The sequence below is a fragment of the Pagrus pagrus genome, assembly GCF_965226575.1.
Source record: "Pagrus pagrus genome assembly, chromosome: 5".
In the NCBI taxonomy this organism is placed as follows: domain Eukaryota; kingdom Metazoa; phylum Chordata; class Actinopteri; order Spariformes; family Sparidae; genus Pagrus; species Pagrus pagrus.
Genome location: NC_140189.1, coordinates 4,816,022 through 4,839,532, shown reverse-complemented (window position 1 = coordinate 4,839,532; position 23,511 = coordinate 4,816,022). Strand labels below are relative to the sequence as shown.

The 23,511-nt window shown below is 40.5% G+C and overlaps 1 protein-coding gene across 1 annotated transcript in view; it reads right to left on the bottom strand.

Annotated features, from left to right (window-relative positions):
- The window catches only part of fat2 (FAT atypical cadherin 2), a 123,189-nt gene that overhangs the window by 75,038 nt on the left and 24,640 nt on the right, over positions 1-23,511 (bottom strand). The window contains exons 4-8 of the mRNA XM_084353255.1: positions 14,975-15,033; positions 14,230-14,541; positions 12,486-12,693; positions 1,597-1,736; positions 242-304 (exon numbers count right to left, since the gene is read on the bottom strand). Of these exons, the coding sequence (XP_084209381.1) occupies positions 242-304; positions 1,597-1,736; positions 12,486-12,693; positions 14,230-14,541; positions 14,975-15,033 (782 nt within the window). The remainder of the gene's footprint in view (positions 1-241; positions 305-1,596; positions 1,737-12,485; positions 12,694-14,229; positions 14,542-14,974; positions 15,034-23,511) is intronic.

Sequence of the window (23,511 nt, the reverse complement as noted above, 5' to 3'; positions counted from 1 at the left end):
ATGTTGCTGTTCGGTTAACTTTAATATTTTGTCTGCTGTGTCTACAGGTAGCTTTGATGGTTTTGTTGTATAAAACACATTCTTGCCATCAGAAAGGACCAACAGTACTCTAAGTGCTGCATTTAACACCTGGTTACATCTCTCTTATTATCTCTAGAGACTGTCCTTTCAGGTATAACACACCTACCAATCTGAACTCTGTACTCAAACGAACCTCTACGGGATCTTCCTCGTCTCTTACCTTGTACAGCGGCTTCAGGAAGACTGGACGATGCTCATTCATGTCCAGCACACGGATGTAGGCCTGCAGTTCGGAGATGGAATACACAGGGTTTGAGAAAATGGATGCTCAGCATGAACAACATCAAATATGGAAGGCGGCACATCAGAACTGTTTCACACGCAGCACCTGAGCTGCTGCTGCCTGCAGGACTTAAGATTACATTCTGAACCAGAGATTTTCAAACTTAAACAAGGACGTAGGTAAAGGCGTTTCAGTGGGTTGATTTGCAGGTTGACTTAATGTTTTCTTAACTTTTTTAGTAGCTTGGCTTCGTAATTTATAATCAAAGGACACCCTTACAAAAAAGACGATTGTTTAAGTGTGCTTTTATTACTAAAAATAAGAGAATATGCTTTAAATTTGAATTTCTATGTACTCTTCATAGATACTGTATGTTTCACAAAATTAACTTAAAGGAATTTGGGGCAGGATCAAGAAATAAGTAATAGTGGTCAATAGTGACACGATGGCTGTTGCAGCCATTAGGGTAACTGCAGCCATCAGCCAAGCCGGCGCAGGAGCGCGCATGAACTCTTCACAGCAGTGCAGCTGATGCCTTATCCCCTACACACACGAGGCAGCCGGGAAGCTGGCTCGCTGTGTGTAGCGACACACAAGTGCGGCAATTTACCGTTACGGTTGATGCAGTCTGAAAGGCACAGGCGAAAGCAAAGACGGCATATTGGGGGACAGAAATATCATCTCTGATACGGGATTGCTGTGTGTAAGCAGCTAATGTTACTACACAGACACAAACAAACCGTTAGCCTGTGGCTACATCCAGCTGCTAACGTCACCTCCCAGATAACAGGTTGGGCTTTGGGTCCCATATATAAAAGGGACATATTTCTAACTATTCGGTTTCAGACTAAAGGACCGTGGAAAATACGCAGTCTGTAACTATTCAGTGTTACACAGCGGTGGACTAAGTTACATGTTTGCAGCTAACACTACTTTGCACGTTGGGTCACTCCGAGTCCTCGGTGATCTCATATGATTTTCAAATCGAGCTCTAAACATGACCTGTAATGTTTTCTCACCTGGTAACTAGGAAATGAGCCATGTCAGCATCTGTTTTCAGTCCCAATTCAAGTTGAAGCTGCCTCCATGAGCCGAACACGTATCCGATGTTTATCCTGCCCCAAGTTCCTTTAAGTATACTTTCTAACATTCTTAATTGATTTAATCTTCATTAATACTATTGTCAGACAATTCTTTCCTTTTTTCTTTCCTGAGTCAGTTAGTTGCCAGAAGTCCTTTACTTGTTTCAAATGTGGGACATATTTTTGACAAAGTCGCTTCATATTTCTGACCTGTGTGGTGGCGGTGTGGTGGCCATCGGTGACCCGAACAGTCATGTTGTAGTTGGAGCGTCGAGCAGCATCGAGCCGGCGGGCGATTGAGATGGTTCCTGTATTTCTCTGGATGTCAAAGTCCTTGTCCTCATCGCCACCTGAGAGAGAGAGAGAGAGACAGATAAGAGAGAAAAAAGAGAGGTTTGTTCCATCAGGTGTTGTTGCTATAGTATGTGGGGTTATGAATCAGGCCATGTCCATCTGTCAGATGTAATGTCTCAGATGATGTGTCAGACTCTGCAGGTCTGATTTTGACTGGTTGCAGGGATGATGCATATTGGCATTGACCTCCAGAGTCTGAAAAATGGCGGTGATTTCCCTGTGGGGGGCGCTATAATTAATGAGCCACTTTCTAACTTTGAAAGGTCCAGATTCCTTTAGCTCTAGTCACATTCTGGAGCAACTTTGGCAGATTATTAATAAAACCTCCCTGTTATAAATATAACTCTTGATGTTGTTACAGAATCAAACTTGTCTGAGAATATGAGCCAATGTTCAGGGAGAGTTTTATATTTTATATTTTGGTGTTAGTGATGAACTCATCCTGTTAGAATTATCGAATTACAGTTGAACAAAAAACAGAGAGACAGAGAAAAAGAGGGAAAATAGATTTTTCTTTCCTTCATATGAATCCATCCATCACAGCGGGATGTTTTGATGGTCTCATATTTACAAATAGAGCTGAGAAACCAACTGAGACACCCAGACCAACAGCAACAGTACTGCCTGTTCACCTGTCTGCCTCTCTGTCCGAGTGTCTATCTGGTTTTAAAAGAACATTCTGAGTTGATGTTTAACCTTGGATGGCTCCTGCTGTCAGGATAGAAGATGCAGACATGTAATGATGAATAAATGAGTTAATGAATAAATGTAATTATGAATATTTGATGCTCTGGCAAGGCGACAGGAGTCAGGTCAGTAGCCAGCGAACAGCTCTCTCCTTTACTCATTCTCATCTTATCTTTGTTATCTGTGTGTTTTTGGAACTGTTTCAATCAAAATAAAAAAAAATCAGTGCAAATTCTGAGCCAGTTTATACATTGCAAGAAGCAGACTTATATTTTCATCACCTGTGGAGGAGCAATATTTCTTTGAGATGGTCTTGTGTTGTTAATACTAGGATGATATAATATACATTTCTGCAAAATTCACAAGGGAGTAATGCATGGTAATGACAGCAACAGGCCATAAAAGTCAATGTAAACACTGCTCTTTTAAAGCATGAAATAAAACAACCAAAACATTGAGGCCAATACTGTTTTTTTGACATAAAAAAAAAAAAAAGGAAGACTTATAACCAAATGCAAAAATGGCATAAATGATCCAGGTCCAGGCACTCAGGGTTGTTTGAAAAATGTATTAGACCTTTATTTCATCAGACTAGAAACATTAAAAATACACCAGCACGTATTGTCCTGTGCCTTCTTCAGGGTCAGGATCATTTATGCCATTTTGTCTTTTGGTCATAAGTCTTCCTCTCTTTTTTTTAAGTATTCTCTTTGATGAGGCCTGGTGGTTTGACAGAACACCATTAGCGCTCGTGCTTCCTCTTTCTCTCATCTATATACAGTATGACAGTTTATAAATCAGACAAAAATGTATCAGCCAATGTTCTTTTGGACATAATGTATAATAATATTCTTCAGAATGGATGTGAATTGATATTTAGATATTGATATTTACTTGTTACTCAATCACTGGTGCTCTAATAGGAAATGTATTTAATATGTTTACTTTATCGTTGGGCATTCATGACTTCTGCATTTCAGTGGTCGGTTTAGTCGACTACACAATTAATCGCAGTAGAGTTACATTTTCTTCACTCATTAAATTCTCATCAAAAATGTCTCCAATTCAAGCAGTAATGGGTGAACAAACGTAAGTGGGACCTAGATGTAGGCAAATATCAGAGTCCTCAGTTGGCTCATACAGGCTGTTTACAAATGACTGAATGATGATCTGACTGGACTAAAGTCCCAGCATGCTGAGCTGTGTAATCACGATAAAACTTGAGGTGTTCAGAAGTGGGTTTACTTTGTTAAATGTATCACTTTTATCCTGTTTTATCTGTTTATTCACTGATAACAGGCATGATTGTTTTTCTTATTTCCTTTGTCACAAAGACACATACTGAGTTTTAAATCTGCTGTAACACTGACTCACTCTGTCCATCTGTTTCCCCTTTATCCTCGCTTCCTTCTCTTTCTTTCCTTCACTCATCCCTCATTTTTCTGCATCTCCTTGATTTTTCTTGTGTCATGTCTTCCTTCTCTCGCTCCCAGTTTCTCTCTTTCTCTCTCTCTCTCTCTCTCTCTCTCTCTCTCTCAGCAGGCTGTGTGCATGTACATGAGGAAGGTAAACCTCATGCCTGCTCAGCCAGATGGTGTTTATTATTAAGATATCCACCTTGCTATGGGATAAACACACACATGAACACACATTTATTCCTCTACATATGTTTCTATTAGTATAAGTGATGGTTGAGGCTGCACTCTGTCATCACTTCATTTTAATTGACATATAATTCTCTAATTTTCTACCTCTTGTTCTTTTTTCTTTCTTCTACCCTCTCCTACACAAACACAAACACAAACACAAACACAAACACACACACACACACTGCTCACCCTCTCTGTTGGTTCTTGATCGATAGATAATTGGGTCATCCGAAGGTCTTTTTCTGTCAGTTACGCCTTAATGATCGAGCTGAAACACCGCAGGCTAAGCAGTCACATTGACAGGTCTGTTTAACTGATTTAGATTTCCAAACTCATGGATTGACTTCCTGTAAGACGCACAACAGCAGCCAGGAAGCCTCTCATTAGGGGGAAAATGGCTGAATCAGACGCAGCATCGCACAGAGAGAGAGAGGAGGATGCACTGTAAAAGCAATTTTTCACTTTACTGATCATCTGCGTGAAGATATGACATACCCGCCAAGGTTGGAGGTTGCATTCCCACTGGGGCCAGCCATGCAAAAGATATCCTCTATTCATGGTACTGGGAGAAAAATAGTGCATGCCAAACGTCATGGCACACAGGAAAAAGGATCTTCTACGCAGGAATTTCACTGACATTTTGATCCATCTATCCATTCTTCCATCCATCTTCTAGATGTTTATCTGGGTCAGGGTTGAGCGACCTGGAGCCCATCAGTCATTTCACAGGCTATCCTTGACTTTCCCACTTCACTACTTGCTTGTATGTAGCTTAACAAGTCACATGCATGGGCATGTGACGTGTTAAGTCTGCAGAGCAGAAAGGAGGGAGGTCAAGGTCGAGAGGAAGAATTCAATGGATAACAAAACCTCCGAAGACACTAATTCAACTGGTAGATATCACTATGAAACTTCCCCAGTTGATTACCTCCATTAAGACAATTATTTTTTGTCTTAAGTTTTATAAAATGTTATCTAATACAACAACGCAGTCCATCCAGCAATACCTGTCCACTAAGTGAAAGTGCATGCTTATTTTGTAAGTAACCCAAAGCACAAAAGGTGGAAGGTAAAGGTAATACAGGACCAAACCTTAGCTCTAGAAATGGCTCTGTTGCCAGCTAGTTTACAGCTCAGCTTCGTGCAGTTGGCCCATTGGCGTTTTGGGCGAATAAACTGAGACTGAAGTAATATTCTCATGGTCAAAGTTGCACCAACGATGCTTTCTGAACCCACTTTTGCCCTTCACTCCAGAGCAAGGCATCTCAATAAACTACTCGCCACATAGTCCTCAGATGATAAATCGTAATGATTTGGGAGACACCCTGACCCTTCCTCAAGCCCAGCATGGAGCCAAATTCCATACAAATATCAAAATCTAAAGGGCACCAAGTAATCACTTTATCAATTCTTTTCATTTCTTCAGGTTTGAATAATGGTATGGCTCATCCTCTAGCACTCCCCTCAGGACAAACTTAATATTTTTTGGAGCATGTTTTATCCGACACTTTTCTATTGAAGGGTATAATGAGCAAGTATTGCTATACTGCCTTTTTGAGGAAGTTCGCAAGTGTTTCCTTCGGGAGCTCAGGGTGGTAACTGTTGTGTGAAACCCAGTGAGACATTTTATATCGTACTGGGCGATACAAATAAAGCTGACTTGTATAAATAATTGTTAATCCTTTTTAAACATGAATACACAAAATACATGAAATGATTGACTACAAAGCATTCTGAACAAGATGCTTCTGAACTGAATATCATCGACTCGCACTCATGGTCCTCAAAGGGTCAAACTCTGCAGAGAGCAGACAGTCCCTTCAGGGCAAGTTGAGTAGGTGAGGTTGAAATGACCATGAAACAGATGTCCTTTCCGACTGCAACTTCCTCCACTAAATGCTCCAAGGCATAATACAAGAAGGTTTAATTTCTCAACCTGTTCTGCCTCAGGTTCACCTCCAGGTGCCTGACCTGCATCAACAGCCACATCTCGTCCTCACTGCCCTGAACACAGACAATCAGGTCAACGTTCCTGCAGAGAGAACATCATTTTCTCTAATTCGATCTGCAGTTGTAATCTTTGAATCATTGCTCAAAGGGTCGTGACAACCGCTGAGGGGTCAGATATGAAGATTGATCGGTTCTTCCCTTTGACACACTTTGTCTTCACCCCCGCTGCAGGATACAGTAAGAAAAACTTCGACCAAGTGTGACAAATAGTTAAACTTCACTGAATGGACACAAACTCTGAATTACTACAAAAAGTTAGGCTAGTCTTTCATGAGGCAGCATTTCATCAGAAATCTCACATCGCAATAACACAGTTTCCATCCTGACCTTGGCCGGTGTGACAGTTCAGACAAAGATATAATACGTGATCACCATCAGGTGACCAGATAAAAGAAAGCAAAGAAAAATGCTGATAAATCTTAAGTCTGTGTGAACGTTGGTTATTAATTGTTTAGAAATTATTCATTTAGAAAAAAAAGGATCAGACACCCTCTAATGTGAGGTTCTTAAATGTGCGGTTTCATACAGGTTAAACAAAGATATCCCATGCTAATTAGTGAGCTTAGAAATTCCATTAAGTCAAAGTGTTTTTTAATCATATATATCTAGCTCAGTGTCTAATCTATACTCCAGTATAAGTTGTTTTGTAGGGTATTCTTAATGTTTTTTGGGGGGTTGTAGTTTCCTGGAAAACCAAGACCTCAGAGATTATAGTAGAAAAACCGAGCTTTACCGTATTTACTTTGTTTTAGGTGAAACTGGATCATATTTTATGGAGGAAGTCGTTTCTCTTGTCCTCCAGCTGCTCTGCCTCAACTCTGGATAGATAGCTTTACTTGTTTATACTTTATTTACCACTTTCCCCTTGGGGGTGACAAGTATTTCTGATTCTGATTGTTGCTAAAGTACCCGCTAAGTACTGCTAACCGGCAGCCTCCCAATGAACACCTCAGGACTGGGGCTGTACACAGCGTCCAAGAATGACGGGGGTCAGTTACAGTACAGTGGTGATTTTTGGAGTTTACTTAAATCGGTAGCCTTTTCGCTAAAGCCCTGGGGTGCCAGGAGTCAAGCCCAGCAAGAAAACCGCCTCAATACTGTATTCCCTCCATCCTCTTGGAGACTGTTTTGCCTATGTTCACTGGGAGCTGCTACTTTAAATCTGGGCAGAGTGAGCGGACCAGTCGCTCTATGACAATGAACGTAATGTACATTTAGCGCTATTGGCTACTGCAATGCCAATCAGTATCTGCAACTGGTCCCTCCTTAGCTGCCTGTTTCTACAGGAATCATGTTACTATGCCAAAAGTAGAAGCGCTGGCTGTTTCACAGGAACTATAAAGGGGCTCTTTCAATTTGTAGCAATTTATGTGTATTATTCACTTTTTTATTGTCCATTTCTCAGCGGGTTGTTACAACAAGTGATAAATGAGAGCTTCCCTGTCTCTCTTGGCTGCCTATACAAGCCTGTGAGCGACTTCTTTAAGTTGTTTAATGCTGCTAGACAGAGAGTAACAGTAGCTAATATTAGTTTATGTTAGCAGACTCCATTTCTAAACTAATGACTAGCTTCCAAGACAACACAGAAGCTCCACAGAGCCTAAGAAGTGCTTGTAGGCAGACTTTGCTCCCTTTGAATGAAGCCAGCTGAACTGTTTCTCAGGCATAAAAGTGGTATTGCTCACCTCAGCTAACTCTTGAAAATAAGACGAATAAGCACATTTTCAAAATGAACTATTTCATTAAATGGTTACCCAATCCTTAAATGGAGGGGAAATAATTATTTTTTATGCAAGGAGTTTTTCATTCTCATTGTATTGCTATGAAAAACTATCAGGACACACTGCTGGAATTAGACCTAGAGAGGCTGAACTCGCCGCTCCGAGCAGATGCTCAACCCTCCCCCCCTGCAGGGGACAGACCTCGTCCACCAGCAGAGGGTCACGGCCTCGGACCTGCAGGTGCTAACCCTCATTCTGACCACATCACACCCAGCTGGGACCCGCTCCAGCACACAGATCACAGCCCAGTGAAGCCAGAGGGACGCTGCATCCATCCACAAACAACAGAGCCCTCGCCTGATCTTTGATATCCTGTCGCTGGGTTTGTGTTTCCACTTTGCCTCTAAACGCAGCAAGTTGTTTTTGTGCAGATTCACAGGAGCCTTTGAGTTATTTTGACAGCGAGGGAAGTCTTCATTTGTCTTCCTGAGTTATCTCATGGCCAGAGAGGCTCGATAGGCATCTGGGCTCTGCTGGAGAGGAGGAAGGTAAAGCGGGGCGATGAATACCTGATCATATCTGCACAGGAGAGGAGTCCTGTGACACAACAACATTCCCTCATCTACCAATGCCGAGATGAGGGTCGCTGATACACCACTGTGGGGCAAACTGGGGAGAAATAGAGTAGAAATGAAATAAGGTGGCCAGGCTCCAGTCTCATCATGTTCTCTTCAGAGAAGTGAAGATTGTTGATCTGACAGTTGACGGGCCATTAGTGATAATTACTGAGTTGTGTTCACAGACCACACAGGCAGAGAAACGCTGCACAATTACCGAAAACAAACAAACATTTTAGCTCTAATTGATTGAACACAGAGCTGTCAAAACTACTGCGAACACATATATAACAAGGCTGAGGTGGGAGGAAGCCAAATACATTTATTTAACTAGTACCTTACCCGAGTCTATATTTTCTACTTTAACTTCAGTTTCAATCCGATCAGACGTCATAATTCTACTCTGCTATTATTGAGTAAGGAAATACTGTACTTCACGCCACAACATTTAGAAATAGAATATGTAAGACTTCTGCATTAAAGTGTCTAAAAGCAACAGACCTTTGTTATATGTTTTGTTGAGTTGTATACTAACATTATCCCAAATGTTTTCTACAATGCTCAAACCCAGAGAAATCCACAAGTTTTAATTACATGTTGTGCGTTTGATATACAGTTCATGGTTACTTTAAAGTTTAAAAGATTTAACTGAAAACATGTAGTTTGCGTTTCCACAGATGAGCAACAGAGAACATTTTATGGATTTTTTTTCCCAATCTCAACACTTCATTCTACGTGTGTATAACTCACATGTAAAGGAACTCCTCAAATGATTGCCTTCACACGTGAACATAAATACAAGTTTTAGATCCTGTGAATTTTAAGATACACATCATTTCCACATGCAAAACTTTGGCTCACATGTGAAATCACAACATCACATGTGAAAGTTTTGACTTGACGTGAAATATTGCATTTATATGTGCTTTTTTGTAAGGATTATTTTCACAAATGGAAATTCTAATGTTAAAAAAAGCAAATCCCACATGAGCACATGTAGTATCCCAATGAACATTTAAATTTCTTCTGTGGAAAGTTTTCCTTGGAAAAAAAAAGCTAGGTTTTTTCATGCTTTTATAATTTACAAAACTTCATTTTACATAACGTGTGTACTTGATGGGACAACATATGACCGGTCTCCTGGTGATCAGGACTGCTTCGTGATTAAACGTAACACATGAATGTCAGAAGACGTAACACTCAGCGTCAGCAGCTCTGAGACAACTGATTGTCCCCTCAGGGATGCAGAGAGTGTCTGTTGTGTTCCTTTGAGTTCTGGCACGGATCGAAACTTGGCACAGCAAACTGAACAGGAGGACCCTCGGCCTTTCTCTGCACATGCCGCCCCGCCTGGCAGGAAACAGCCTGGCAAACGCTGATGTGTTTTCCTGGGAGGTTCTCAAAGGGAAACGAGACACTGACACCTCGGCATTCACAGGGCTGATTTCCACTTCAACTAAAAATGTTGTTACGCCTTTTATTTTTGAGAAAGCTCTCTGTGACCGTCCTTCACATAATGTCCAGGCCCAAAAGAAGCCGCAGTGGAGGGAAAAAGAGAAAGGAGGCTGAGAAGTGGAGAGCAAGAAGAGGAGGAATGGCCATCGTCCCTCCTGTGGGGATCTGGCAAGTGATGAGAGGAGGAGCGCTGCTGATTTATCCTCGCAGAGAGAAAACATCCTGCTGATACCGCTGACACCAAGACCTTTTTTTCCTCTCCTCCTCCCACTTTTTTTCTCTCGATTCATCCATCAACTCGAGAACCACTTTTGCTTCTGTGGTTTTCCTTTGTTTGCATTTATTTTGTTCAGTCGATCCATTTATATAGTCTGTAAAACATCAAAAATTTCTGCAAATACTGCGGAATTACTACAGCGCAAATGTCAAGGAATAGAACACAAGTCAAATGGAGATTTAGCAGAAATGATCATAAAACCTAATTTCATGACTGCTTACACTTCACGGTTTTGTCTTTGTGTGTTCACAGACGTGTGTGTATGCAGACTGTGTTAGGTGTGTTATAGAAGGTGAACAAGGTCAGTCAAAGCCACAGTTACACCCTACTAAGTCTTACATTCCCCCTCAGGCAGGTCAAAAACCATCCTGTGGACTGTGGTGATTTGTCCACAAAGTGTCTTTTCTACGGATTAAACAATCACCTCAGTTACCTTTCAAACAGACAACTTCAAAATCACTTCAAAACACATCTTCAGAGCCTCTCACACCACTCTCACTTTCTGCCTTCACTGGTCACCTTTGTTTGTGTTTTAATGTCTTTTCTTTTTTTTTTGTGCCCAGATGAAATGCTGGGTGAGAGGTACCTGAAGTTTAGTTTCTTTTGTCTCTAAGGTTGTTTAGAAAAAAAAAAATGCTGAATCCTCCAGGCTGTGTTAAGTGTCAGCTGGCTGGTATCATTTTACTTTAAAGGGAACAGCAGACTTAGCCAACAAACACAAAAAGCCTGATTACAAACAGAAAGTGAGCTGTTCCAATTGTAATATTTCTTTTCCCAAGACAGGTACATCTAGTCCCAGCCTACTGTGCTGCGATTGGCAAGTACTCTTTGCCATGAATCATCCTTTTAACTGCCAGAAAGCCTTTCTGACGTGAAAAAAAAACTGGTGTTTTATATAACATTGCAATATTCACAATAACCATGATATAACAAAAAAAATGTATATCCCGCATACAATAATATCGTGAGAATAATCCAGTAAAAGACGTTAGGTCGTTTGCATTTTTGCATGCGTTCATCTGGTTGTCTGTTCAGTAGTAATAGTAGAGTGTAATTTATAAATGTAATTTTGTACACTTTTTTCACAGTTATTATTACAGTAATTTATATTCAATAAAGAGAGAAAAAACACATTAAACAAATGTAGATATGATCACTAGCATTTTTTTTCACATTCCTATGGATAATGCAATAATATCTTTATTCTGAATTCGTTTGGCTATGATAATCTTGTAGTGAAAAACTGATAATGTGACAACCCTACATGGAAAACATTGTGAAAGGGTTTATTTTAACCCGTATCCTGATCTTTTCCTAAACCTGACCAAGTAGTTCTAAACCTAACCAAACTGAAAACTGAAAAAAATTATGTAAAATTGACTAAATTGAAGTCCATTGTTAAACACATTCATCCACCACAATCTCTTCTCTAAACTCGTCTCAACTACCCTTATCTTCACTCATAGCACAAGGCCAGGATGCTCACAGCTACCATCAGGCAACGAGTACTAGCCAATCACCGCACAATGGGTCGGGACTGGGTGGAACTTTCTTGGGGAACAAGAAAATAACACATTCTGAACACTACACACAAAAAAAGAAGCTTCCTCTTAACTTTTTTTGGGCCATAGAGAGAGCTTAATACAAGAAATACATTGCAGCACTTTATCACAACACAACTTTTGTAAACAGTGAAACTCACAGATTGATAAGTAATAGTAAAAATATCAAAGAGTAAATATTCTTTCTCTTACCTGCTCTCATATTGGTTGTTGCCGCCTGGCTCTGCTCCAGTATCATTCAGTGTTACAGGAATTTGCTGACCTTTAGAAAATAACTTGTCTCCTGTTTATTTGGGGGCTCATAAGGATGGATGATGGTCGCAACCTGTTTATATTCTGCGGTGCGAGCCGCCAGTCGACAAGTCAGCACTTCGGCATAAGTGGCAATATGGTGAATGTCAGATATTATTTCCTAATATTTTTTGCTGTTCGCTGTAGGCAGAAGCAGCCACTCTGTGAGTTATGAGAAGTCATTACACAATGATCACTGAGGTCTGATTTCAGGCACTTTTCCTGCCCTCTCTTGTCAAATATCTCCTAGTATATTGTGGAAATAAATATTAATGGTTGATATCTATCCTCTGTCTTCCTTTGGAGATCATTACCCTCATTTGTGCGATGCTTGTTTTTCATCAGAACTTGAAGTTTATTCTGTTTTCCTGACCTCACCTGCACAGCAAACAGCCTCCAATCAATACTCAACTCAATACCAGACTACAGACGCAAAGTGTGTGTGTGGTTGGACGTGTGTGTTCATTTCCCCTCACCTGTGATATCGAACCACCTCTGCCGATGCGTCTCTGTCATGATGATGCCCACCATGTGAGTGACAGGCTCTGTTTCGAGGATGGCAAAGGTGAAGTGGGGCTCGTCGAACGTGATTGGCTCAGCAGAGGGTGGTGGGAGGTTGATCCACTCAATGTCGAGCCTTGCCGTGGATGAGCGCGAGGGGCTGCCCTGGTCTGTGGCTTTAATCTGGAAATTAACATAGAAATGAAATTAACATTTTAATGAGCGTTTTACTCAAAATAGAACTATTAGACAATACTCAGTCTGGCTCCGCCTACCTCACTGGATAAAACAATGCCTCTTAGGACTCAAATTGTTTTAATTTGATGTCATGGAAACCCCTAAGTGTTGTCATGATAAACTAGGGCGACGTCAGAGTGGTAAGCTGAATGTAAATGTAAATGTAACATTAAACAGCTTCACAAACAGGTTTTTCTTTTTTATTAAGTATTAAGTATTTTTTTTTCTATTTTTTTTTTTCCACCAAAGAGCACAAGTGTTTCAAAAGAAGATCAGTAGTTTAAAATGGTCTATAGCTAGATGTTTTGTTACTATACATATATAAAAACTGTGTTTTCTGCTGCTGGTTCTGGTAACAGCATAATTAACAGAAACCTGTGAGAAAACACAAGAGTTTCTTAAAAGCTATACTATGCAGGATTTTCCAAAAAAAAATGTAATAACTCATACAAAAGCAAGCCCTCTCTATCATCACTTATGACCCATTAAAAGTGCATGGCTGTCTGTACCTGCAGAGACGCTGCCCTCTGCCTGTAATTTCTTATTTTCTTAGTAATTTGCTGTTGATGGCATGTTAGTAGCCTCCAGCCAAAAACAGGGGTTGGTACTATGTTACTTCACTGTCTCCATCTCTCTCCTCTGCTCTCAGTTTGTTATGTCTGAGGGCGGGTCTGGGCGATACGCAAACGCACACAGAGCAGAGAGCCAAAACAGTGGACAAGATGAAGTGTGCACATCAACTACATTTAAACAAACTCTGGAGGGTTGTCAAGAGATATGGGCATGTCTATTTGTGCTTTAGACCGCTGTGAAACAACTAGAAAATCATTTTTTTTATTTCTGATTTGCAGCTTAGTTCTCGCTAAACACTGCTCCCTCTCTTCATTCACTCTCTAGCTTGCTTGTTGAGCAGGGGACGAGGACGACCCACTTTTTAGCCGTTTTTCAAAAATAACGTGCATATTTAGTGTATACTGACATTAAGAAAAACAGAATAACAGCAGCCTTAACCATTAATCATCTGTATAGTTGTTCAACATCAAGAGAAGCAAACTCTTAACGACATGTCAGCGGCAGAGGAATAATAGGTTTTTCATGTTTTTGAAATCCTACAGAGCTTTTCTTCTGCTGATTAACCTCTCTGCCTTCCACAATGCACAGCGATGACAAGGACTGAGCAATCATTGGTTTCAGAGCAGGTGTTAGTGAAGTGCCTTTCAGAGTATTAAGCACGGGTAATTTGATCTCTTCAGCATAGCTGGTGGCCTGGGTCAAGACTTTAAAGTCTCCACACCTTCTACAGAGACACGCAAATGAAGCACAGCCCTTTAGAGAAAGTATTTACCTGCAGCGTGTTGAAATACAAGCTCATTATCACTCCTGCTGAAAGACAGGAGGCATGGTTTTGCTTCACTGTCACACAACTCTACATGAGCATTTCAAATCGTATTAACAAGAATTCTGACTGTTCTGAACGCCTACCGTGAGAATACTGTAGTTTCCAGGCCAGAAATCACCATGTGACGTCACCACACCTGTCGCTGAGTCGACCTCAAAACGCTCATCGTTGTTGTCTTGGAGCTTGTACGTAACAACAGCGTTTGAGCCTTCATCATCGTCACGGGCGACCATCCTGCAGACTTCCTGTTTACCAGCTTGCTGGCGCTGTTCAGGCAGCTTCACATGGAAAAGTTTGTCTGTGAACTTTGGTCGATTGTCGTTGGCATCTAGGACTCTGATCACGACAGTGGCGGTGGAACGCAAAGACGGAGAACCGTTATCTGAAACGATTACCTGGAAATGAAGAAGACAGAGGGTTAATATCATTAAAAACATAACTATTTCAAAAATCGAATTAACATTTCAGTCACATTTAAAAGGCTGAAACCAGATAATATAAATGTAAAATATTATCTGGTTTCAGCCTTTTAAATGTGACGATTTGTCGTTTTTCTTTGTCATATGTTACAATTAATAATAATTATAGAAGACATTGACCTTTCATTGCCTGTAAGAGACCAACTGTAACTCCCACCTACGTTTATAACACATCCAACAGTGTGTATAACACATAAGAGTTTCCCCGCAACAGCCTGTAGAACATATATTGTTATGGATTTATTGATACTCTGAACCTCTGATGGACCACAAAACAGCCTGATTTGTTGTTCCCTGTTTCAGCATCGTCCAAAGGGAAGTGAAAAGGTTTTTTTTTTAAGAGTCTCACCTCAACACTGTGTTCTGGTTTATCCTCCCGATCCAATGCTGACAGAGTGCTGATAACACCTGTGCGCACGCACGCCAAACACACGCAAACACACACACACACACACACACACACACACACACACACACACACACACACACACACACACACACACACACACACACACACACACACACACACACACACACACACACACACACACACACACACACACACACACACACACACAGAAAGAGAGAGAGAGGGAAAGAATCAATGCTGTTATTGTGTGTGAGAGTCTCGGGAAGTGAGAGTGCTAATTACACCTAAACAAACAAACACACACAGTTAGGAGAGCTACTGCTACTGTTATTGTAGGTGTGTGTGTGTGTGTGTGTGTGTGTGTGTGTGTGTGTGTGTGTGTGTGTGTGTGTTTGTAGAGCAGTAACAGAGCTGATTGCACCTAAGCAAACACATTTTGGTTTATGGATGTTGTTTCTGCTGTTGTTGCTCGTACATCTGTGTGTTTGTTACCTTAACGTAGACCCTCCTGTGTGTGTACAGTACATGTGTGTATGTCTGTTTTTTTATGTTGAGAAGAGTTCACCTGTTCTCGACAGTTCAACACGAAAACTTGGCAAATGATTTTATCCTGAGTAAGAGTCTTATCAGGATATGTTTTACTTAATTGATGTCATATCTTTTATTGCGAAAGCACTGAAAAATAACAAAAGAAATATACAAAAAAATTAAAAATATAATTTGGACAATGATAAAAAGACCTTAATCTGACAAAAAAGAGTTTGGCTTTGCATCAACTGGATTAAATCATTCTGAATCTGTTAAATCTGTGAATCACCAGGCTGAACAGCCAATCAGAGACCGACACATATCAGACAGTTTGGTGAATCAGCGTGTCTGTCTGTATCTCCAGCAGTGTGTTTGTGTCTGATACAGACATAAACAATGTGGCTCGACAGGTTATTCAGACACTTTTGGCTGCTGGAGAGCTGTTTGTTGGGAGTCTGTTGCAAAACCTCAACTTTTTCTTCACTTTGGATGAGAGGCAGATGGTTTTTCAGGATCCCTGTGGGTTTCCCGCGGGACAGGAGTTGATATTACTAATCATCACAAGAATGGGGCAGCACAGGAAATCAAGTCAAGGGGAGCAGGTGTGATGGGAAACATATATATACTGTAGGTAATAACAGGTCAAATTTTATATATAAATATGCAGGGGTTTTTATATAGGCTTTTTTTTCTTTTTTTTAACAAAATGCCAGTCATTATTGTCTAGTAATCATTCTCTCTGTCTGGCTGCTGGTTGGTTGGTTGCAGGAACAGGAAATTGTTTTTACTCCATCACCGGAGTTGGATGGGAAAGGGCCCTGACACACCAGGCCTAATGCCGGCTGTCGGCCAGTGTCGGGGCCATTGGTGTGCGTCTGTGGCCCTAGTTGTCGCAGTGTGTTTGCATATTTGGAACTAACTGGCTCTTGTCAGTGGATTTTTGGCCGACTTAGCGCCATACAGCTATGCCAATCAATGCACAAGACGAGAAACAGAAAAAGAAAGGGAAAACCACTTGAGCCTATCACTGTAGTATCCATGATTTCTCTTTATTTTTTGCCTCTGTTCTTTCACCAGTGCCGTCTGCTACCTTTTATTAGACATATTCTCGATTCGAGGAAACTATATTAGCAAGGGGGCATCAACGGTGCAGCATTGCAGAGTCTTCCAGTTTCCCTTTGTCAATGACGAATACAGACTACCACCCCCTGGTGGTATGGAGAGGTATGCAGGCCAGAGCGTACAAGCCAGTTGGCTGTTGGCTGCAGTCTTTGCAGTATGTTCAAGTGCAGCTTTTTGGCCAAGACACAGGCGACATGAAGTGACACTCAGCCTTTGTAGCCACTAGTTCTTTGATGTTGGGTTTGATGTGTCTGGACTCTAAGTGGTGAATATCCACTTAACACGCATCACCCTCTACTTCAGACCTGTGACCTGCTGGGGACACTCAGAAGTCCACTGAGACACTTTTGACCCACAAAAAATAAATTTAATTACACATTTTCACACATAGTCTCATGTTTTGATTGCCTGAATGTTTATTGTTGCTTTGTGTGTTCTGCTCTTGTTTTGGACCCTGTCAAATGTAAACTGAAGGAGTTTATTAGATAAGTTGACAAATTCATCATTAGGTTTGGTGGTCTTTTGACAAGGATGGAACTCTCATTGTATTGTATACTAGTCACTGGTACTTTATTAAAAATCTACCGAAGAAAAGAAACTGGTGAAAAAACTAATCTACACATACAACTAATCCATTAGTCAAAAATAATGTTTTCATCAAGGACATCTATTTTTTAGGAATTGGTGTTGATTTTAAGCTCCATAAATATATCATCATTAACCTTATTTTTTAATTAAGACACTTTGTGTTTGAGGGTCCCACTTTGTTTCACAGTATTTTGTTCAATTTTGCTCTGTCCAATCTCTTTCTCTCTTTTTTTCTTTTTTGGCGCTGTGAGTCAATTTTCCCAGTCAGGTTTTTGACCTCGTCTCATCTAATCTAAATAAATTAAGTGAAGTGTTTTAGGGCAGCTATTAGCTCTAATAGGGACATCAGAGACACAGTGGCAGGGGAGAAGGCTGCTAATGCTGCTGGCGGCATAATAACAGGGGTCAGGTGGAGAAGTGTGTTTGTGTGTGTTTATCCGTTTCACACTAAGGCAAACACTGAGGAAAACCCTGTGTTTATTGTTGGTGTGAAGTGATTATAGTTTTATGAGAATCTGCTCCCCAGCTTTTGAAATAATGAACATCTGGTTCTATAGTATCAACCTCATTAAATTCACATTATGTGATCGTAAAGAGGATTGAAATAAAGTTCATTTAACTTTTCATATGGAGACAAAATAAGGAACATTTTCACTTATAAAATGTATATATATGGACAGATCATTGCCATTAAGGGGTTTATATTTCAAAATAACATGAAAACTTAACTCATTGCTTTGTGTTTAACGGCTATAAAACAACGTAATTTTTATCACAGTCTTGCTTTACTTCATTTTATTTATTTTGTTTATTGTATTTCATTGATTGTATTGTTTTGATGTTTTGTGTACATTCGCTTCCAGTGGTTTTACTTTTTATATGTGTACTGTTTAATGATCAACTTTTAAAGCACTGTGAATTGATAATGCACCAGTGCATCAATACACTAGCACAGTTCAGTCAGGACGACTTTGTCAAAATAATCTTTATTTACTTGCACAAGTTTCATTTGGCGGTATGGTACTGTTCTGGGACCCCCTGCTCTTCCACGCACTTGCGTGGAAAGCCTGAGGCAGGAAGAGCACACCTTCCTGCCCTTTAATGAGCCATCATGAACGGCATAAGCAGGGAGCGCAGCAGCAAAGAAAAACCCAGACAGAGCAGAGCAACCAACAAGATACAACGTAAGATTCATAACAGATGACAGGAGGCGCTGGGGTGGAGGTGGGTTGCAAAAAAGCCAGCAGAGGAAGCAGCAAGTGAGGCCGGGCTAGAGCAGTTTAAATAGCGCGCTCTGAATGCAATTTCCCAATAGGAAGCGGGCACGGGGAGATCTGCTCCATGTTGACAGCTACGCTGTTGATGCTGATTTAGAGCTTGACGTCGTGGCCTGCCAGAACTAATGCTACGCTTGATTAAAAGTTTGTTTTTGAAGGTGGTATTTAAAAGCTCCCAGGATGTCTACAGGTGAGGATTGTATTGATATCCGGGATGGATTTAAGGACAAAATATACTTGAAAAATAATAGTTTATACAAAGTGCCTTTAGACCACATCTGAAAACAAATAGCTGTTCTGAATGGCGAGGACAGACTGTCTGAAAATGTTGTCTGTTATTTCCAAATTTTACGTGACTGGACAACATTGAACGTCATATGAACTACTTCTGTTCAAGCAAAACCCGACACTTAGGCTGAAGGGTTTCTTGAAAATGTAACTATGTAGGTGGGATTGTGTCAATAATGGACTATAAAAAGACATCTGCGCGAGATGGGTTTATTTATTGTTCGTCTGGAAAGAAGTTGAGGAATTCAGTCGCAGGGGAAATAAATCTGTCAACAGAAACAGTAACATCCAAAAGTCAGTCGCCGACAAACAACCATTTTTAACTATAACAGTGGCACACGTGTCATCGTTTCTGAATGCTGAGTTCTGTTCGGCTGAAGGCCAGGTGTGCAGAGGTGTGAAAAGTGGGCAGAACTCCAAGTACAATGCAAATTCTTTCCTCTACTGTTCATTCTTAATGCTTAACTACACAGATCACCTCTGTGTCAGCAGTGATGGAGGTGTTGAGCTTGGGAAAGCCCCTTTGACACAGCCTGTTCACAGCAGGAACGTTGCGTCCCTATTCTGCCTCATCATTCTGTTTTAAAAGGTTCAAAGACAGAATGGGGGGGTGACCTCTGAACTGGCAGTGAACATAGTGACAGTGCTCAATCAGTGTCTGTGTAAAAAGAGTAAGCTGGCATGCCGAGGCATGGGTGGGAATTGCAGAGTAACTAGCGATCCGATTCAATCACTATAGGCCACCTACGATAACAATAGTATCACAATATCGGGATTCTGATCACGTCGATACATTGCAAGACAATCATCTAACGATACATCATCACGTCTGTCTATTTGAAGAATACAAAATACCTAAATACTTACAGTAGGTAAATACTTAAAAGGCTAAAAGTAGGAATTATGTATTTATTCACTGCATAGTGGTGTCTGTTTCAAAGAATTTGTATATATCAGCCTCAACACTGCATGGCAGCACAGTACCTGTACTCAAGATCAACTTAAAATTTACATGTAGTGCTTCCAGTTTATACTACATTGTTTATACTTGAGCACATTCTAGAGGAAAGCAGTGAACTTTGTAAACAGTTTCATAGTAAGTTATTTCACAGTACTTTGCAGATTAAAATGTAAAATCCATCACAAACGATTAACTTGTAAAAGCTGAAAGTTGTTCGATTATCTGTTCATAAGAAGAAAATGAAGAAAGTATTACATTTAAACTTTATAGGGGCATTGCTCACATAGCAACCACCTAACTAATACTAAACTGCTTACAGGGGCTTCCATGCATTGTGAGTACTCTGACTTTTGATTATGAAAATTCAAAAGGTAAAAAAAGTAAAAATCTGAAAAGCAGAACTTTCACTTGCAACAGAGTAATCCTCTTCTGTTGAATCACTACTTTTACTTAATCAGAGGAGTGACTGCCTCTTCCACTACTAAAGATGGTATTACTCAGTAGTTTAGATATTTTCTATCCCGTTAACTGCAAGGACGGGCAGGAAACCTGAGAGATTCAGGGCCAAAACTGACACAAATGCAGACAGTAGTCTTGTTTAAACTACATAGTGGGTCCAGGACAGATGTCAAAATTTACACAACACTGACATTGGTGGCTAAAGCATAATTACAGCTTAATTAATTGAGCTTATTTATGTTAGAAATTTAAAACAAGTGCTCCAAGTAGCAATATTAGTATCAGTGGAAATCAAATCAATCAAACACAGCCTAAAAGAGAAAGTTTGTCTGTGCTGCTGCTGCTAGATAGATCAGCAGAAAGCAATATTTCTGGAAAAAGTAAAAACACTGAAGGAAGAAATCCCTACGATCTACTAGGAGTCACTTAAGATTTGTGTAATTTGGGTAGAAAAACCTGTCAGGGTTCATTTGTCAGGACCGAGTGGAGGAGGCAGTCATGAGAAGGTGTGGGAGCTGCTCTCTGTAGACTGAGCTGAGGGACCCAAGTGAAGTGAAAGACCCTGCTGAGGGTCGTTCAGGCTTTTTACGACAGTGCAAACAAGCCCTGCGGGGAGGACATCATTAGGACAGGTGGGGCACATTAGAAAGTGTGTTTTTGTCATTAGCACAGACATGGGAATCAGGGGTAAAGCCTTGTCTCTCCCCCGTCGCCTGTTTTCACTCAGCCGTGCTGGACTGCTGTCAAAACCACGTGAAGATAAACTGTTGTCTGACATGTCAGGACCCGGTTTGTTTGTTTCCGTATCCTTCTCTCTGCATTCACTGACAGTCAGCTATTCCACAGCGGCTACTTCCAAACTTTTTTATGTAGTCTTTAATTTACTCACTGAGCCATGTCTAAATTATGTTGTCAAGGGAGACTTCTTAAATTATGCGGCATTTTTGAGCAACATTTCAGCAATATCAATGAGGGAAGAAGACTCTCACGCTCACAGAGAAAGTAAGAGTCAGTCAAACATATCAGGATTGCAAGGCAGGGCGCCAAATTCACCTCGGTTGGTTTAGAAGGGGAATTTCTTTCTTTAGCTAAGAATACAAAATTACCCCCTCAATAACAAATGTATGCAAATTAAGCTGTGTGTGTAAACAAACCCCAGAAAAGAACAGCAAATAGCCCTATTCATTACTGATTGCAAGAGCAAGTCCACCGAGCTGGCACCCCTGGGTCTTTAAGTGCTCCCCATTATCGGATACCTATCTGATCGGATCCGAGATAGAAAGCACCCTGCCTCGTTTGTACGACTCAATAGCACTGATAACCGCAACCATTTGTTATCACTATGTGTGGACAAACTTTCTCAAGGTGAGTTCAGAAACAAAAAGTAAATTTAAAGCTTTAACAAATGTTTAAAAACACAGCAGAAAAGACGCAAACAAAGTGGAGCAAAAAGATTCGCTGTACGTGGCACAAGTTAAGGAGAAGAAATACGAGTTTGAGTTTCAGTTATCCAAAACTGTTAGACTTCACGGATTAATAGACAGAGAAGCAAAACAGCCAGAAGGAAAAGTGTGCAATAAGGATAAGGGTGCTTTTCTATTTCGTCTTATTGTCAATCCCATGAAAAGATCAAAACCAACAACCTTCACACTGGACAAAAAAAACCTAATCACAAACACCTCTTAACCTCTGGCTTTTGCCTTCTAAAAGTGAATGTGTAACACGGGCATTCACTCCTGCGTTAAATGACTCTGGAGTAGTCATGGCTGTTTATCGGCTCCGGCTCTGATTGGCTGTGATAAAAACAACACCTGGTGAACACGCCAACTTAATCCACGTTGTCTGGCACGAGTTTGAAGGAGAGACTGAAGTAAATATATTAAAAGAGTGACCACCATTACATTGTCACTGGCTCCCTTGTTGATACCAGATCCTTGTAAGATGCCTGATGAGAAGTGTACAATAGCAACTTCCATTATCAGCTTTGGAAATTATTACATTTCTTTGATTAAGTTTTAAAGACTTCTGAATACAGTCTGATCTTCTGCTCTCTACATTCTCCGTTTTTCCAGCTCATTTGTGATGACGAATGTGACACACAAGACGATGCCATTTTTAGCTTTTAAAAATTGTATTTGTCTCTCAAGACTATCTGACTTTCCTTCTCTTTCTGTGGCACTTATCCTCAAAGCCCATTGGTCCCTACTGAAGATGTAAATCGTTCAATGATACACAGGAGGAAGATATATCAGGCTTTTTGATGTATAGACAATACAGATACAGTTAGCAGATCAATTTATTGTTGGTTTCGGTCTCTTTAGTGAAATTGTTGGCAACACGAAAACTGTAGAATATCAACAGACTAACCAGGTGTTCTGACTTGTGAATGGTATTGTAAAAAACAAAAAATAAAGACAACAACGGAAAGCTTCACAATATATCAGTTTCAGGATCGTAGAGGCTTGGAAAATATTTTGAGGAATTTGCTGTTGAGAAATGCTAATGATTTGGGCACATTCCTGACCTGCCTGGCCTTGCAAACAACATCTTTTGGTGAAACACACAATGAAACCTACACCTAAATAACATAAGCGTGAGACGCTCCTCATCAGCACACCCTTGTTCCTGCACAAAGCTGATATCAAAGTCAGACAACAACAAAACAGATTGAACATCAGCACACATCCATCTCTGCTGAAACTTTAATTCTTCGAGGCTGAATCAGATAGACGGTTCTTCAGTAGGCTATGTTCTATTCTAAATTACTTACACGCTTCAAGTGAATAAAACCTTAGTCAGAAACCTGCATACAGCCGTGAGTCATGTTGATCCTGTCGAGGCATGAGAGGTTTCTACACCAGTCAGTCTGAACTGTACTTTGGCAACAGTGGGTTCGCTTGTGAGAATAACACACGGTGGATCATGTTCTAAAGATCAGGTTTCAGCAGCACGTTTATGTCCACCAAGTTAACACAACTCTCCCTAATGTCGTTTCTTGTTTTTCTTGTATTTGTTAATGTCTGATGGTTTTTCCCGACAGTTACTATAATAGGAGCATTGCTGCCTTCAAGTAAAAGGTCAGATACTCCATCAACATATCTTCTTAATAGTTTAAGTACCTTATGTGCAAATTCCTCTTTGATTTAAACTACATGGCCTAAAGTATGTGGACACTTGACATTACATTTGTTTGATTGTTGAACATCTGGTCTTTCTACCAGATGTAGGAACCTAGCTCCAGGATGATGCTTCCATTCAGCCACAAGTACATTATATATCACACTGGCTTTTGT